General features: G+C 40.3%; 1 protein-coding gene across 6 annotated transcripts in view; it reads left to right on the top strand.

Annotated features, from left to right (window-relative positions):
• szt2 (SZT2 subunit of KICSTOR complex) overlaps positions 1-16,911 on the top strand; it is a 172,220-nt gene that overhangs the window by 30,166 nt on the left and 125,143 nt on the right. For 5 of the 6 annotated variants that reach the window (XM_062396270.1, XM_062396266.1, XM_062396265.1 and 2 more), the window contains exons 12-23: positions 1,537-1,682; positions 3,096-3,248; positions 4,408-4,522; positions 5,456-5,646; positions 5,909-6,142; positions 7,655-7,733; positions 7,897-7,985; positions 12,627-12,795; positions 12,944-13,061; positions 13,704-13,817; positions 14,004-14,207; positions 14,416-14,513. In XM_062396270.1, coding sequence (XP_062252254.1) covers positions 1,537-1,682; positions 3,096-3,248; positions 4,408-4,522; positions 5,456-5,646; positions 5,909-6,142; positions 7,655-7,733; positions 7,897-7,985; positions 12,627-12,795; positions 12,944-13,061; positions 13,704-13,817; positions 14,004-14,207; positions 14,416-14,513 — 1,710 coding nt within the window. Of the gene's footprint in view, positions 1-211; positions 287-1,536; positions 1,683-3,095; positions 3,249-4,407; positions 4,523-5,455; positions 5,647-5,908; positions 6,143-7,654; positions 7,734-7,896; positions 7,986-12,626; positions 12,796-12,943; positions 13,062-13,703; positions 13,818-14,003; positions 14,208-14,415; positions 14,514-16,911 lie in introns of those variants that run through there. The other variant, XM_062396269.1, reaches the window with a different exon arrangement.

Here is a 16,911-nt window from a genome sequence, read left to right as displayed (position 1 = left end):
CTGTGCAATAATAGGACCTTATCCAGTCTGGTCAAAATTACCACAAATTAGACTAACTAATTGGTTTCGGTACAAAAGTAACTTGAGCTGTAGATTAGTTTTTGCAGCACTATAACAGATTACTGCTCAGTGGTCACAGTGTTTCCCAGAGAACTTTGTAACTGTCAAACATGCTTACGCAAAGTACATAGGCTGTCACCTGCTTACGTGACATGATAAGACCTGAGGTAATGTCGCAATGGCAAAACAGGGGAAAATAGTCAGGAGCAAAGCCCAGAGACAAAAGGTTTGGGACCATTTCATACTAAAAAAGATGCAATCCATGTTGACAAAAGGGTTTATTTATGTGCATGGCTATTTTTGTATGTTTTATTTGCTGCTAGTTCAGTGATTATTGGTCACGGAAAGACAAGAAAGATAATGTTATCTGTGGAGTCTATCTCATATGATGCTTGTGTTGTTAGCATTAAGCAGCATAATCTTCAATACCAGCTTTGTTGACATGTACAGTTTGTGTGTTTGTTAAACCTGGCTGATTCAGTAGCCTGGTAGTATAAGTAGTATAAGTCAAGCAAGTTAAGAGAGTAAAGGAGTAGCTTGAGCGGGCATCTGTGTCTCTGAAGTGCTGACTTTGGTCAATATTATGGGGCAGAGGCACTTTCGAGAGTATATGGAGTAATTTAAAGTACGATTAATGTGATTTGCATGGTTTCTAGGGCTACTGTGAACTTAGGCAGAAATTACACTATTTAGGGCGAGTTTACTGTTAGAGGCAGGGCTCAGGGAGTGATAGTGGACAAAGGCACTACGATAAATAAACTCAATCCATTTAACTATAACCTGAGGCTGGGGGTCTGTCAAGAGGCATGCCCCTCTGTGCAGCCAACAAAAGTGAATCATGCATGCCTGCCTGGCTTGCTTTAACATATTCTTACAGATCCAGCACTTGCTAACTAAAATAACATTAGTCGAAATAATTCTGGATTTATGGGTGGTTACTTGGTGAGGGGGTAGGTTTGTGCGGCTGTGGCTAAGGGGTGAAGTGTTCGTCCTCCAACCTGAAGGTCGGCAGTTCGATCCCCAGTCTGACCCATCTGCATGCCGAAGTGTCCTTGGGCAAGATGCTAAACCCCTAATGGCCCCCCATAGAATAACAAAGTGCTGTGAATAGATGCACTGTGTGAATGTGTGGGTGAATGTAAAACTGTACTGTAAAGCGCTTTGAGTGGTCATCAAGACTAGAAAAGCGCTATATAAATACAAAACCATTTACCATTTATTTTAATTACCTTCCCTACTTGACAAGTGGGGCTCAAATTTTAAACAGCTCACCTTTTAGATGTAGGCTTCCTCTGGAATAAAACTGACATGATGAGATTTTTTTATTTCAGAAACCCAAATTAATGTTTTATTCAACTCAAAAGTGAAATTTGTGTTACGTGCGGTTACTTTGTGGTGATGAGGTTTGGCTTTTATCCTTGTAACCTCTCTACTCTATTTTCACACTTCCTGCAACGGACTTATCTCTTTTCACAGGTTCTGTCCCTGCAGCACAGTGGATCAAAAGACTCCCCTCAGTCCAAGTTTGCTTCCTACTGGAAACCCATCCTCTCCATGGATGCCAACTTCTGGCAGAGATGGCTCCATATGCATCGCATCACCATCATCCTTGAACATGACATGTGAGAAATAAGCCCTTTTTTCCCAGACATGACCTATGGGTTAAACTAGGAGAATTGGCTACAGCGTTTACCCATATCTGCCATTCACACATGCACCACACAGCGGGAGGTTCTCTGCACAGACAACAGAATTAAATTCTCCGCATTATTCAGGCGAGAGGTGGAGCCGCCGTGTGCAGCAGGCGATGCTGGATACACTGTATTAACTCCGCTGCTGATGTAACGGATGTTGACACGTGACTCAGGACTTGGTTTTAGGTTCTTTATTCAATCAATCAATCAAATTTTTGTATAGCCCATATTCACAAATTACAATTCGTCTCATAGGGCTTTAACATGGTGTGACATCCTCTGTTCTTAACCCTCAGCAAGATTAAGGAAAAACTACTAATAAACCTTTAACAGGGTAAAAATACGTAGAAACCTTAGAGAGCCAAATGTGAGGGATCCCTCTCCCAGGACGGACAGACGTGCAATAGATGTCAAGTGTAGGAAAACATCATCAAGATTAAAGTTTTTAGCAGCATTTGATGAGGGTTAACATTTTGAAGGGCAACTTCAATACAATATGTCAAGCAGTCCTGCTGCAATCATAGTCAGCCAGCAAGATCAAGATCCATTAAGATCGGATCCACTATAGTCCACAGTCATTGTCCGCTGCCGCTTATTAGGATCCATCATCTGCCGCCGCCTTGGTCCTGGTCCACCACCATTATCTGTTGCCAACGCGACAAAGGATCCGCCATTCCCAATACGATCAGCCTGCACAATATTCACCTGCAGGCACCTGCAGAGACCAACAGACTCGCTATGAAAACCTTTTTCTCCGTTCAAAAATCCTTAGTGATACAAAACTGCACTGTATACTTTTCTTCCAGTATACAAAACACAGTATACACACCCTTATTAATTAGATAAAAACTACACACAACAGTAACACATTGTTGGGCAAATAGTTATTAAATCAAAAAGGAAACCCACATACCTGCAGAAACCAACAAATTCGCTGTGAAAACCTTTTTCTCCATTCAAAAATCTACAAAATAGAATAAATTGACATCAAAGGCTAACGAAATCCTTGGCTCGAAAACAAAACAGCGGCCGCATTACGAAAAATACATCTCCGGAGAAATTATATTACATCAGTGCCAAAACATTCAAAACAACAGCGCAATGTACTTATATATACAACATACAATTTACAACAGTCATTTCTTCAAGGAAAACTATAAAACAGCGCGGAGCTTTTCGACAGGTGACAGTTTACACCACCCCATCGTCTCCTATTTCCAAAAACTCTCTTGACATCTTCTACTTGTATGACATTATTCATATTATCTTTCTACCTGTTGTACTGATTCATGGTGTAAAGCTTGTTGTCTGCAATATTACATTAATCATTTTTTCTTCAAGGCCTGTCCCCAAGCACCTGCACACAGCTGGAAATAACGGACGTTACAGCACCATTCAGTGTCGAATCTCCCACTCTGCCCTCACATCACTGTTAAAGGATTGGAGCAGCTTTGTGCTTGTGGAGGGATACTCATATGTTAAACTCATATACGGGTGAGACAGCATATACACCAGTATTAGTTTTGATCAATTTAAATCTGATGGTGGTTGGTTTGTACCATGCTGGAGGTTCCTGTGTCCTCCCTTCCCACTCCTGCTGACCTGCTCTAACTTTAAGTAATAAACACATCAAAAGTTATTAGGAGCCGATCAATTAATGAAGTTTACTTAGTTTGTTTGATTGGCTTCAGAGTTTATGAGGCTGCATTTAAACACAATGTGTGTGCTCAGTACAACATGATACGTGACGCACACATTCTGGACTCTGTGTTAAAGTGACCTGACGATCCGGATTCATGATCCGACACCATTGAAATCAAATTAAATATCATAAGTTTTTCCTTTAATCATAACCATCACCAAAAAGACTGAACAAATCAACTATTTCATTTTTGGAACTGTGAACTTAGTGAAAAAATAAAAAAAATTAACAGTGAACGTGAACTAGTTAATTTCCGTCTATATGAACTGAAACTTAAACTAGTTATTTTTAAATTGTAAATGTAAATTGGCACAACACTGCTATTGCTTTTCCAAACACCAGCATCCTCCGAGGGTATTGTCAGTTCTACGAAGTAAACAACGTGCAGGCCGGCGAACCAGATTACCAGTCTCCATGTTATCAGGACTTACTTCTGTAAATGGCCACATCGGTCGGGGAAACAGGCAATACTGTAGGCACCTTGGGTCTCATTTCTAAAACACTATTTCAATAAAATTTTATTTGTATGGCTCTGACAGTTTTCATAGTTATAATGAAAACCATCAGCTAGTGATAATTATGGATATAGAGATGTTATTCATGACGGCAGCAACAAGTATTCCTATAATAAAATAGACAATAATAATAATCGCAAAAGTGACTGTTAATGCTCGCCATTTACACACTTCTCTGTAGATAGAAGCGTTTGTTGAATCTGACATGTTTGTACAAACTCACCAAAAAACAAAGAAATTCAGGATGAGACTACGAGCATGTTCTTGCATGACGTCCACAGTCCACAGTAAGGCTAAGGTCAAGATATTTAGTAGATAATTTGTTTAACGGATCACAAGCCTAAGACCACATCATTTTTGTTCTTTGAAATAAGAAATTCAATCAAAATAATGTATTTACTGAAACAAAGTAGCATTTAAGGAATTGTGTCCACAGTTCATCTGACCAGCCTCCCACGTCTTTCTACCTGGTCCGGCTGATCTCTAAGACACCTTGCATGGTGCTTCGTCTGGGCTTTCCAATTGGTACACCTTCCCATGTCCGAAACAAGGTACCTCCAGTGAATAAAGTGTTAAGAAAACTTGTACAGACTAGGGCTGCTCAATTAATCGGAATTTAATCGTGATTACGATTATGGGGTCAAGCGATCTCCAAACTACTATAATCGAGTTGAAACGATTATTTGCCCTTTTTTTTCGAAAGAGACTCGCATGTGCAATTCAGTACTTCCCCCAAAGCTTTCAGCGGCCGAGCTGACTGGCACTCACTCTCAAGCAGCAGTAAAGTGAAGGAGGCGAGTTGTCGGTGTGGTGACCCGCGGTGAAAAAAACAGCGCGAGTGGAAAAGCAGGGAGGGCAGCAGCACACCATGTAGCGGCCGCGCACCGCTATTCTCAAGCGCGCTCCCGCCTGGGTGTTCAGACCGGTCAGACCGGACCCACATTTCTCTGCGCTGGTCAGCCGGTCAGAGAGTGTTAGCTGTTGCCATCATTAAGGGTTTGAATAACCGGGCACCGATATCCTGGTTTCACGGAGGAATAAGACACGCAGCCATCATCAGCATTTATCTGAACCGGAAGTGATTCACCTTATAGCGCACGCTCCAGTCATTTAAAGAATCAAGCATAGAAATCGTGAATTTGATATTGTCCAAAATAATCACGATTATGATTTTTTCCATTATCGAGCAGCCCTAGTACAGACATATTTCTCTGCAGCAGAACCTGCCTATTTGAACATGATAAGGTTCAGCATTTGCAGTGAATTTGTACTACACAGTGTTGTAGTTTAATGGTGGAGATGGATTCCATTATACTGTGGGATGTTAATAGGATGTGACAACATGTAGTTACTGTATTGTGCGTTGCAATCTACGAGTGAAGCTTTACACTCAACATCAGGTGCATTTAATGTAAATGCTTTTTTAAATGGGTTTCCATTTATAATTCTAAGACTGGTACATCAATGTTCCTGTCTGTCATTAGATTGTCGATGAGCTTCGAGAACAGATCCTCAAACTTCGCTTTCCTCACCGTGTTCAAAACAAAGAGGCCAACCTCAAGACCAAAAGGAATCAATCCCCATCTAAATCTTCCATTTCTGCTTCCAAACCTGTGCTGTCAGACAGACCCTGTGTGGTAGTCTTGAACAAGCCCCTTGAGAAGCTTCTCATAAGGTCAGTGACTGTGGTTGGAATTCATAATACACATAAAACATGAACAAATAAAGGTCCTGTACAATACATTAAATATATTGTCAGTCAGAGTATGTGCTCTTTCTCTCTTTTTCAACTCATGTATTGTTAGAATTATTGAATTAAAAGTATTAGTTAAGAATGGCTGCAAGATGGAATGAGTACAGCTCCGATGTTTAAAGACAAAAAGCCATGATAATGTATTCTCTGCATGAGGGAGGCCTAAATTGTTTATGCTTCGCAGGTATGAGAAGCTGCCGGTAGATTTTAAGACCCCCTTCATTTTAAACATGGAGAACTTCCAGCCTTCCAGCAGAGCTGTGCCACTAAGCATGGCTGCCAACCGAACAGCCTCCTCTAACCTGGCCTCTCTGTCCCGTTACTTCCTGCACCAGCGCTGGGTGTGGGCTGTGCAGAGCAGCCAAGGATCGGCTGTGGCAATGCAAGCTGTTGCTCACATCCTGTCGATGCTCTCTGAGTGAGTTCAAGCACTTTATTTTTCTCAGGAAGTGTGAATTTTATGTGTCCATGAACTCCGGGGGATGTCCACAGAATTGGGTCAACAAACAGGAGGTTCTCCTCTTATATGCATACACAACTACACATATATCTCCAGAGTGTTAAGGTGAGGGACGATGCAGCAGGCAGATTCAGGATGTATCGTATTACAAACCGCAGTGGTAGACCACATGGGTTTTGTTTAGAGGAAAAACCAGCAGTGTCGGCCCTCATCACCTGAAGCTTTGTAGACATCTTCATCGCAGAGTTATTTTTCTTCTTTTCTTTTTGTGTTAGTCGCATGATATAAAATGAAGACACAAACTTGCTCACAGTGAATCCTGCAGAGGATCGCTTGCTGTGGCTAAAAAAGTCAATATACACAAAAATGTATTGTTAGCTGTAGGAATGGGCGTTCGATTAAATAGTCTTCATCAATAGTCGGGAGAATTAATGACGAATTTTCGATTAATCATTCATATTTTCAAGTTCAAAAATTCACTATTTATAGGCTATATTAAAATGAAGTGAAAAAAAACAAAACGTGTTTCCTCATTGAGATCTTTATTACAAGATGAACAAAATATGCGCTGCCGTTATCTTAAGCAGCGGAGCCGACAGCTAGAAGCTGGTGCTACCAAACACAAATGACCCTCGTTTTTTTTTTCTCCAAAAGAATATAATAATAATAATAATATAAAAAAAACATCATGTTAAACAACAACTTAACCGCAGATATATAATACTTAGGTCTGACAGGTTTTGCCAGATGTAACTCAAAACTATCAAACAAGGCACCGAGTCGAGAAAGCTTCATACAAACCAGTAACTCACATACAACCTCAGCACCAGCTTACGGGTTTGTGTTGAGAAAGATGAGCATGTTAACATGGACCTCTTAGGGTAGAGAAAAGGTTTATTTTAGTTGACTAGTGTCTGAAAGCAGTATACAGTATGACATTTAAGATTACTATTGCAGTCCCTGTTTTAATCATGTTTGGAGTGGGCCGTTTGCTCAGTCTGGCGTTGCTGGTAGCAGCTTTCTAGAGTAACTTGAGATACTAAAATGAGTTACAGACCATGAAAACAGTCTGAGCTGTTTCCTTATTAGAAAATACTTTAACATGGTAACTGTTCATGGGTGAGTCTTTTTAAATAACAACAGCAGTATATAATTACTTGGGCTGAACAAAAGTTTTGAAAATGTAAACAAATACACAAATAAACATAATACACATAAAATAAACAGGATTTGTGGTGATGTGCTGTCTTACTGCCTGTCTTGACAAAAAACCTGGTGCTTTCACTTTAAGTGCTTGTACGGGGGCTTAGTACTAGCCCCCGCTGCTGCAGAGCACTGTTCACTTGCTTATTCAGAATTTATATTGTTTGGCACATAAAAGCCCAAATAAATACAACTGAGTTGGTTTTATGTGAGCTTAGCAGCTTTGTATAATTTGTTGCCTAAAAAATTCTCCTAATCTCTGTGTAGCATCCGTATATCGGAAGGCTTCCACTTTGCTGCCAGTGGAGAGGGAATCGTAAACATGGTGATCGAGCTGCCAATGAAGGTAGACAACATTAGCAAATAAACTCTCTTTTAGGATACTAAATGTTGAAATTTTGCATCTGTTTCATTTGGATTGTTTTATATTCAGCATTCTCATATGTTTGTTCTTATCTAGGTGGTATTACTTGAAATTAGACTCTAATAAATCAAATTTCAATCTTCAGGGGATGTCAGGAGACACGAACAAAGAGAGTCACTCTTGTATTGTTCAGTACATCCTGTTTCCACCCCACTCTGCTTCAACAAAGGACAGGTAAGACTGGGAGTGATTATTTGCATAAAACGCCTTCATTAAAAAAATTTGTCATTATGAACTGTGTCCGGATGCATTTATCTGCCTGATATGTGGAATGAATTGGACTTTGTATTTGTCAATTTTATGTTCCAGAGCGGCTGTTATTTTTGGGACTTTTATCCTTAATCACAGACAGAAAATCTTTACTTATCGTTGCAGGGAAATTATTGATGCATAACACACAAAACTGCTATGAAATGTTATTGAAAATAAATAACTATTGAGTTAATAGACAAATTAACACATTTAAATGGATTCCCTGAGATAAATACGCAGGTCAATGGGGTGTCCCTCAGCCACCTTTAATGTTGACCTAAGTACTCTCCCCAGATAGCTCAACAGTCTCACTCACCCCAACTCAAGTAACTCTAAAGGCCAATTCATGCTTCTGCACCATAGCCTATTCGTAGACATGTACCCTACGCAGGGCCCTACATCGTACCATAAAGTGTCCTCCCCACAAATTGCACTATGCCTCGAGTTGATGCAGATTGCCAGAACTGTGATTGGTCCGCTTGGTAGCTTCGCATTTCCGGCAGACTCTGCACCATTTTTTTATTAAACACGAAGGGCATCTTTCTTTTCTTGATGCCGTTCTTTGAGAAAATTAACTGTGCTTCAACATTTATCAGCTCCAACTCCGACACAATCCGCCTAGCAACTTTTGCCATGGTTCTGAAGTAAATAGAGATGCCAGGGAATTTGTAAATATAAGGTTAAGAAACCGGAAGACAATCAACTACAGCATAGAAACTCTACCGCCACTAGGGCTTCGGGGGTGTTACTGCAGCATGACTCACAATCCCCAATTCACAGCTATGAATGCTCTGCCCTATATGTAGGCTACATGCGTACCTAAGGCGTAGCTTTGACGCAGAAGCATGAATTGGGCTTAATGAAAGCACAACAGCAGGATCTGCAACTTTCAGCTATATACAGCCATTGACATCTTGACAACCTTGAACTTGGCAGGGGTCAATGGATGTCAATGACCTGCATGTTTAATATGCTGTAACAACTCTAGTAACAACTCTCAACATAGTTAAAGACCCACAGAGGTTAAGCACCTCACCCTTCCACTGTTCAATTGGAACTGAAAAAGACTCTTGGATTAGAGGTGTACAATTATATATGGTAAATATCTGTATTTATATTGTGCTTTTGCCATTCACTCATGTAAGCATATACACTGTGCACAATTATTAGGCAAGTGAGTATTTTGACATATCATAATTTGTATGCATTTTTGTTCAACTCCAAGCTGTATAAACTTGAATGCCTATTGGATTTAAGCATATCAGGTGATGTGTATTTGTGAAATGAGGGAGGATGTGGCCTAAGGAGATCAACGCCCTATATCAAGCTGTGGCCTCATGCAAAATGGGCCAAAAAAGAGATTTAACTGACAAAAAATTGTAAAAAGTCTTTTAGAGGAGGCAGGCAGTACTCTTGAACTTGCTGAGATATTGGGACGTGATCACAAAACCATCCCAATTTTTGTTGCAAATAGTCAACAGGGTCGCAACAAACGTGTAATGAATCAAACGTCAAGTTGCCAGGAACCCATTATCCTTCAGAACTGTCATATTCCAGAACTGCAAACTACCTTACTCTTGATGGACCAGATGTTTGGTCCCGTGGCTGAACCAGTAACAGGCACAGAGCTCCACTTCGACTCAGACGCCAACAAGGTGGAGGTTGGGTACTGGTATGGGCTATAAAATCAATTCCAATCCCTACTGACAGTTTTTAAAAGACAGTTTCTTCAAGCCCTGGTACAGGAAAAAGTCTGCATCATTCAAGAAGACCACGATTTTCATGCAGGACAATAGTCCATCACATACATTAAAGTACTCCACTGCGTGGCTGGCCAGTATAGGCCTTAAAGATAAAGTAATAATAACATGGCCCCATTCCTCACCTGAGCTAAACCCTATTGAGAACTTGTGGTCCCTTTTGGGAGGCCCTGGTTGCTGCTGCACAAAAAGTTGACCGTTAACAGATCAAGACTGTTATTGAAAAGAAGGGTGGCTATATTGGTCACTTATTTTTTTTTTTTAAATGACAGAAATGTTTATTTGTACATTTGTTTGTTTATTATTCTCACTTTAACAGATGAATATAATCATGTGAGATGGGACCTTTTTCGTTTTTCATTTAGTTGCATAATAATACTGCACACTAATAGTTGCCCAATAATTCTGCACACATAGATATTCTCGTAAGAAAGCCCAAACCTCACTTTCACTTTCTTAAATATTCTGGTTTGAGGTTTATTAACATTTTGAGTTGTCCGAGAGCCCTGTAGTTGTTCAATATAAAATTAATCCTCAAAAATACAACTTGCCTAATAATTGTGCACACAGTGTAAGTAATTATCTAGCAATATTGGAATATGACATTTCATTTAACTGACACTTTTATCCAAAGTGACCAACAATAAGTGCATTCAACCATGAGGGTACAAACCCTGAACAACAACAATCAAGAAAGTACAAATTTCTTCAAGAAAGCTAAACTATCAAGTGCTATAGCTAAGTGCCATATAAGTGCTACTAAATCTCTACTTTTTTTTTTTTAATTCAAGGTACACTCCTGATCAAAATCTTAAGACCAGTTAAAAAATTGCATGAATTTGCATTTTGCACTGTTGGATCTTAGGAAGGTTCTAAGTAGAGCTTCAAAATGCAGAAAGAAGAAATTAGACCAAAAGTTGTGAGCAGGCAATTTATTGAAAACAACAATTTAACTCAAATAGGCTGTTCATCAGCTGATCAAAAGTTTAAGACCACAGCCTTTAAAAGCCAAAATCTGTGCAAAAATGTGGATTCCATGTCATTTCCTGTCAAGTAATCACACTGTGAAGATCTCTTGATGGCAAAGGCAAAAAAGCTCACCGTCTTTGAACGTGGTAGGATTGTTGAACTGCATAAACAAGGCCTCTCACAACATGCCATCGCTGCTGTGGTTGGACGCAGTAAGACAGTAATTTTGCATTTCTTAAAAGATCCTCAGGGTTATTGAACAAAAAAATCAAGCCGATTGGCAGATGCAGAGTGTTAAGTTTAAGGCCTGGGATGTAAGGTTTGACCATGTCCTTGATGTAGACTGGACCCAATATGTAGAGAGTCAGTGTGATGCAGAGTCAGTGTGATGCAGGGGGCTTGTTTGTGAGCCCCACTGCCACGGGGGAAAACTGTTCAGATGGCCCGGAACCTTTTTCCGGATGGGAGTCTCTGGAATACGTGGTGACCGGGATGGGAAGGATCAGCAATGATCTTGCGTGCTCTCCTACTGGTCCTGGAGTGGAACAGGTCTAGGAGAGACGGCAGGTCACAGCCGATTTTCGAATTACCGAATGATCCGCTGCAGTCTGCCCTTGTCCTTGGCAGTGGAGGCAGCAAACCAGACAGTGATCGATAAGGTGAGGATGGACTCAATGATGGCTGTGTAGAGCTCAACCATCACTTTCCGCAGCATTTGAAATTCTTCAGTTGCTGCAGGAAGTAAACCTCTGCTGGGCCTTCTTGATGGTGATGGTGTTGTTCTCCGTCCACCTCAGGTCCTGTGCAATTATAGTCCCCAGGAATCTGAGAGAATCTTTTGTTTTAACTTGGGAGTCGTACATGGTGAGGGGGGCTGTTTGGGCTCGGCTCCTCCTGAAGTCTGCTACCATCTCTACAGTTTTCAAAGCGTTCAGCTCCAGGTGGTTCTGGCTGCACCAGGAAGCCAGGCTGTTAACTTCCTCTCTGTAGGCGGCCTCGTCCCCATTGGAGATTAATCCAATTAAGTTAGTGTCGTCAGCAAACTTCAGGAGTTTGACAGAGGGGTGGCTGGAGGTGCAGTTGTTGGTGTAGAGGGAGAAGAGTAGAGGGGAGAGCACGCAACCTTGTGGGGCTCCAATGCTGATGGTCCAGGAGACAAGCTTGCCAAGCCTCAAGCGCTGCTTCCTGTCCTGCAGGAAGTTATTGATCCACCTGCAGGTGGGCTCAGGCACGCTCAACTGTGTCAGCTTGTCCCGGAGAGGGAGTCGAGGTGCTGGAGGATGAAGTGGAGTCCCATGTTGACTGCGTCGCCTACGGACCTGTTGGCTCTGTAGGAAAACTGCAGTGGGTCTAGGAGGTGGTTGGTTGTGGCCTTGAGGTGGGTCAGCACGAGGCTTTCAAAGGTCGTCATTACTACAGAGGTCAGGGCGACTGGTCTGTAGTCATTAAGGCCTGTGATCTTCTGCTTCTTGGGAACGGGGATGATGGTGGATGTTTTGAGGCAGGGCGGGTACAACACATTCAGCCAGCGAGGTGTTTAAAAGGTCCGTGAACACTGGAGACAGCTGATTCGCACAGTGCCTTAGTGTGGAGGGAGAGACAGCGTCTGGTCCAGCTGCCTTGCAGGGGTTCAGTCTCTTGTCATTTAAACAGAATCCGCCTCATGAATACTGACACCAACTATACACTGACTTTATATAGTGACTTAGCTCCTTGTGAAGCTTAACCATGACTAATACCCTAGACACACATGCCATTTCAAGACATTTGTAAGTTTAGTTGAGCTGTATGATCAAATTTGTTAACTTACCTTTTGTCTTTCATGGGACTGCAGCTTCTCCACCGATGATGATAATGACACAGAAGTGGAGGCTGTAGACATGGACACAGAACTGAGCCTGGTGACAGAGTGCTGGGTAGAACCTCAGAGTGGCGTGGTGATGAACTGCATGGACCAGCATCGCCACTTCCAGGGCCTCAGTTACCAGGAGATCCCACAAGCAGTGTGTATTACTAGATTCTACTGCAGATTGTTCAAGATTTTTTTTTGGCTATAATTTAAACCTTTAACATACAAAGAACCAAGCTTACTGCCCTGTATGTACGATTATTTGCATTTTTATTTAATGACAACCTACTGTCTTATTTTAGATTTTCCCAAGGGATCTGACTTGTATATCTACCATGATGACCTTTGAGTATTTGAGCCTATTGTGTCAGAATAAGGACCAGATCTGCTCACTACCAGTTGGACTCAAGGATGTGAGAGGTGATACAACACTTACCAAGCACTGTATATAAATATGGACAACACATATCTACTTCCTTCAACTATCTAGACCTGAAACAAAGCGAATATCCTTGGGAGGTAGAGTTGTGAGGTCTCTCCGATACACACGCTCAACCATTCGCAAGTCAGTCTGAGCAGTCAATCATGACATTCTAGCACATTCTTATGTCAAATAAGTATTTAAAATACATAGTATACAAACATCAATGTTATAATAACTAAATTATGCTAGTGATCATAATCATTAGCATAATGTGCTTGATATATCTGAAGTAAATGTTTTCATTGTTGCCATTATGAGAGTTGTTGAATATGAGTAGTAATACAAGTTTATTATTATAATTATTATTATTATTATTGTTATTATTATTATTATTAATTGATGTGCATTAATTTACACATCAGTTTATTTACAAAGGATTTAACTTTGGACGTTAACCAGTAAACAATCAATATTGTCAATTTGTTAGGTTTCATTAAAGTTGTCTGTAAATACCCACATTTTTTTCTATCCCATCAGATTTATCTATGGTAGATCAGGCGTGTAATGTAATATATTAACATGAAGTGTTGGGTTCTATCACAGTAGCCTAACAAAGTGTGTTTTTCCTGTGTATGCAGGAGGTGCTGTGGCCTCTGAGGACAATGTTCACATGATTCCTTTTCAGTTTGACCTTATTCAGCTGCTTCCAAAATGCCAGCAGGTTGAACTCCTCTTCCACACTTTCAGTACAGGTACTAAACTCTACTTCAAAAATGTAAATAAAAAAAATCCCCCACATAATAAATAATTTAAAAATAGCTCTTTATAATTAAATTACAAAACTTATATAACCCTTTTGATAGTCAAATAATACCAGGCAGAAAATATTTCCTTATAACAAAAATATAATGAATGCTCCTTGTCCATTTTGTCCTCAGTGATGGAGAACACAAAACAGAATCACGGCTCCCCCTGTCTGCCAAACGAGCTCCTGCTCAGCCTCTTCCACAGCAGGCTGGAGCATGAGCTAAATGACAGAGAGATCCTGTTGGCTGACAGTGATCATTTCACCTTCATGCAGCACATCTTAGAGCGAGAACGAAATGGCCACTCCGCTCCATTTTCCTTTCCTATTATCAAAGGTCAGTGTGTCTTTATCTCATCGCAGCTGTTCCTAGTGTGACTTTGTAAAAGGTTTACTTCCTCATTATAGACCTGACAAGCTTTGAGGTGATGACATTTGCTGTAGGTTGTGGTGTCCAGGATTTTCATATACATAGATAGGCCCCCTGATGAGTTACTGTATCGTCTAGTCTAATTTCTGCCTTGTTATGTTTTGCATCGTGTCAGGGGAGTGTGTAAAGACTCCAGACAGACTGGACACTATGACATCGTTTCACACCACTGGCAGCAGCAAAGATGTGATGGGATCTACCAGCACTTTACAGGTAATTCCATTAAAACATTAATAATAATAAGTGCTGTCAAAAGATTCAAATATTTAATCGAGATTAATCACATTTATGTCATAGTTAACTCAAAATTAATTGCGATTAATCGCAAATTTATATCTATTCTAACCCTAACCCTTCATTTATTTTTTCCCCATCATTTTTCGTTTTTTGTAATGCTCTATCAACATGGACAAGTGGATTGGCTTGCTTTATGCAAATGTCTTATTTAATTGAAAAACAACATTGCCAAACAGGGCTCTACAAAATAAAATTATAAAGTGCACATTTTAGGTAAAAAAGGACTCAGCCTATAGTGCAGTTAAACCATTGCTTAATATTTTCTTTTATTAAAAGAGTTTGCTGTGAACATAGCAGTCAGGCCTCTCAAACGGACAAGCAACAAAATAACAAACAAACAAAATACACAGGCATGTGTCGGCCTACTTTGAAATAAATTAATCAATGAACTTTTAAGGGCTATTTGAGTCCTCCACATGTTTGTGGAAAATGTATGAAATAAGAAGTACCCTATTTTGAAATAAATAAAAACATATAGCTGCAGCCTAATAGCTTAAAAATATATATTTTAGTTGTCGAAATATTAAAACAAAAAGCGCGAGCAGGTCATACTGGAGGCAAACACAGACACTGAAGCTCGATAGAAACCAACTGCAGCTTCTACTCTGATCAAGAAGCTGCGGTGCTGATCTCTGATCAGCTGAGACCAGAGAAACTCTGTGTTTTCATTGTTCCCATAGTTAAGAAGCAGTCAGTCACTGAGCTCTGATCTCACTGTGTCTCTCTGAGCGAGTGAGCGGGGGGCAGGGGGCGGGGCTACGGTGCGCTATCTGGAACCCCACACACACACACACACACAGTCGCATACACACTCGCTCGCTCCTTGTACTTCATGACGGCCTGATACGATGATGTTTTAAAATATTATTGTGACTTAGTCAACCACCAACATGCAAAAGCGTCTGTCACACGGCAAAAGCGTGAGAGTTGGCAGCTCTGCGTTAATCTCGTGATAAAAAAATTAACGGCGTTAAAATGGGTTTGCGTTAACGCCGTTAATAATGCGTTAAACTGACAGCACTAATAATAATAATAATATATAAATATATATATATATATATAATATAGTAACGCATACATAACAATTTACGTACATGTGTATGTTGACAACCCAAGGAAGTGCAGTGTTAACTGTGAAGTATTATAGATCTGCAGTTATGTGGAAATCTAAAAGGAGAATTAGAGAGTAAGACACCATGTCACACATGGTCAACTCAACCAACGGGAGAGGGGTTTAGTATCTTGCCTGAGGACGATCTTCTCTACCCTCTGAGCTTAATATTTAGTTATGGACATTTAATATACTTTGTTGCTCCTCTTGCATAAAACATCAGCTGGCTATAGTCTGTGTCGTGGCTGCTGTTATTAAATCCCACTTTTTTGGGTGATCCTTAGGCAGGCGTTACTTAGTAATGCGTTACTCTAATCTGACGACTATTTTTCAGTAACGAGTAATGTAACGCGTTACTATTTCCAAACCAGTAATCAGATTAAAGTTACTTGTCCAAGTCACTATTTTGTCATAAATAGTAAAATATATATTTTATTTCTTGTTGCGTCTCTGGGAGTGAAGTCATGTAGCCTAGTGTTTTTCAACCAGCGTCTAGTGGCACACTAGTGTGCCGTGAGAGATCGTCAGGTGTGCCGTGGGAAATATCTCATATCTAGTGTTGCACCGATGTATTGGCCGAATATCGGTAGCGGCTCCGCCGGAGGCTTGGTGTGCGGCCAGCCTCAACTCTGGACGCGTGTCAGGTATCAGATATGTACTTGTCTCTGTTATATTTTTCATCTTCATATTAACATAATGTTGCTTCTGCAAGTATTGATAGAAGTCTTGTTTTCCTAGTAAGTGTTTCTCTTTAATGCTTTCAAAACTGAACAGTGTGCCTTCTTTCATTATATTGCATATGGCTGTTATTCCTTTAGCTGTCCAATCTCTAAATCTATCCAATTTCAGAATCATATGCAAACCATTTAAGAGCTACTTTATGTTCTCTTACAATGGTTTTCCATACTTCAAGAGTCTAATTCCCCTATGGGTTATCAGTAGTATTTATGTGACTTTGTAGATTGTTATCAGCTATTGCCTGTATATAGGGGTGGAAGGTATTTTCTCTTCAATATTTTTCCATTGGGCCTTAAACAATGGGTTGCACAAAGCATATCACTGTCCTTATCTGTACTGCAAAATAATAATAATAATAAAGAGAAGGCAGGCCCCATCACCATTTTTCTTTAGTTAGTTGTAAGGTTTTGAGATGAACCGGGGTCTTTTATCTAACCAAATATACCTAGAAAACATCTTATCCCA

This window comes from Platichthys flesus, chromosome 9 (assembly GCF_949316205.1).
Source record: "Platichthys flesus chromosome 9, fPlaFle2.1, whole genome shotgun sequence".
Taxonomy (NCBI): Eukaryota; Metazoa; Chordata; class Actinopteri; order Pleuronectiformes; family Pleuronectidae; genus Platichthys; species Platichthys flesus.
The sequence above is the reverse complement of the archived record's forward strand: the minus strand, read 5'-3'. Positions and strand labels throughout refer to the sequence as shown.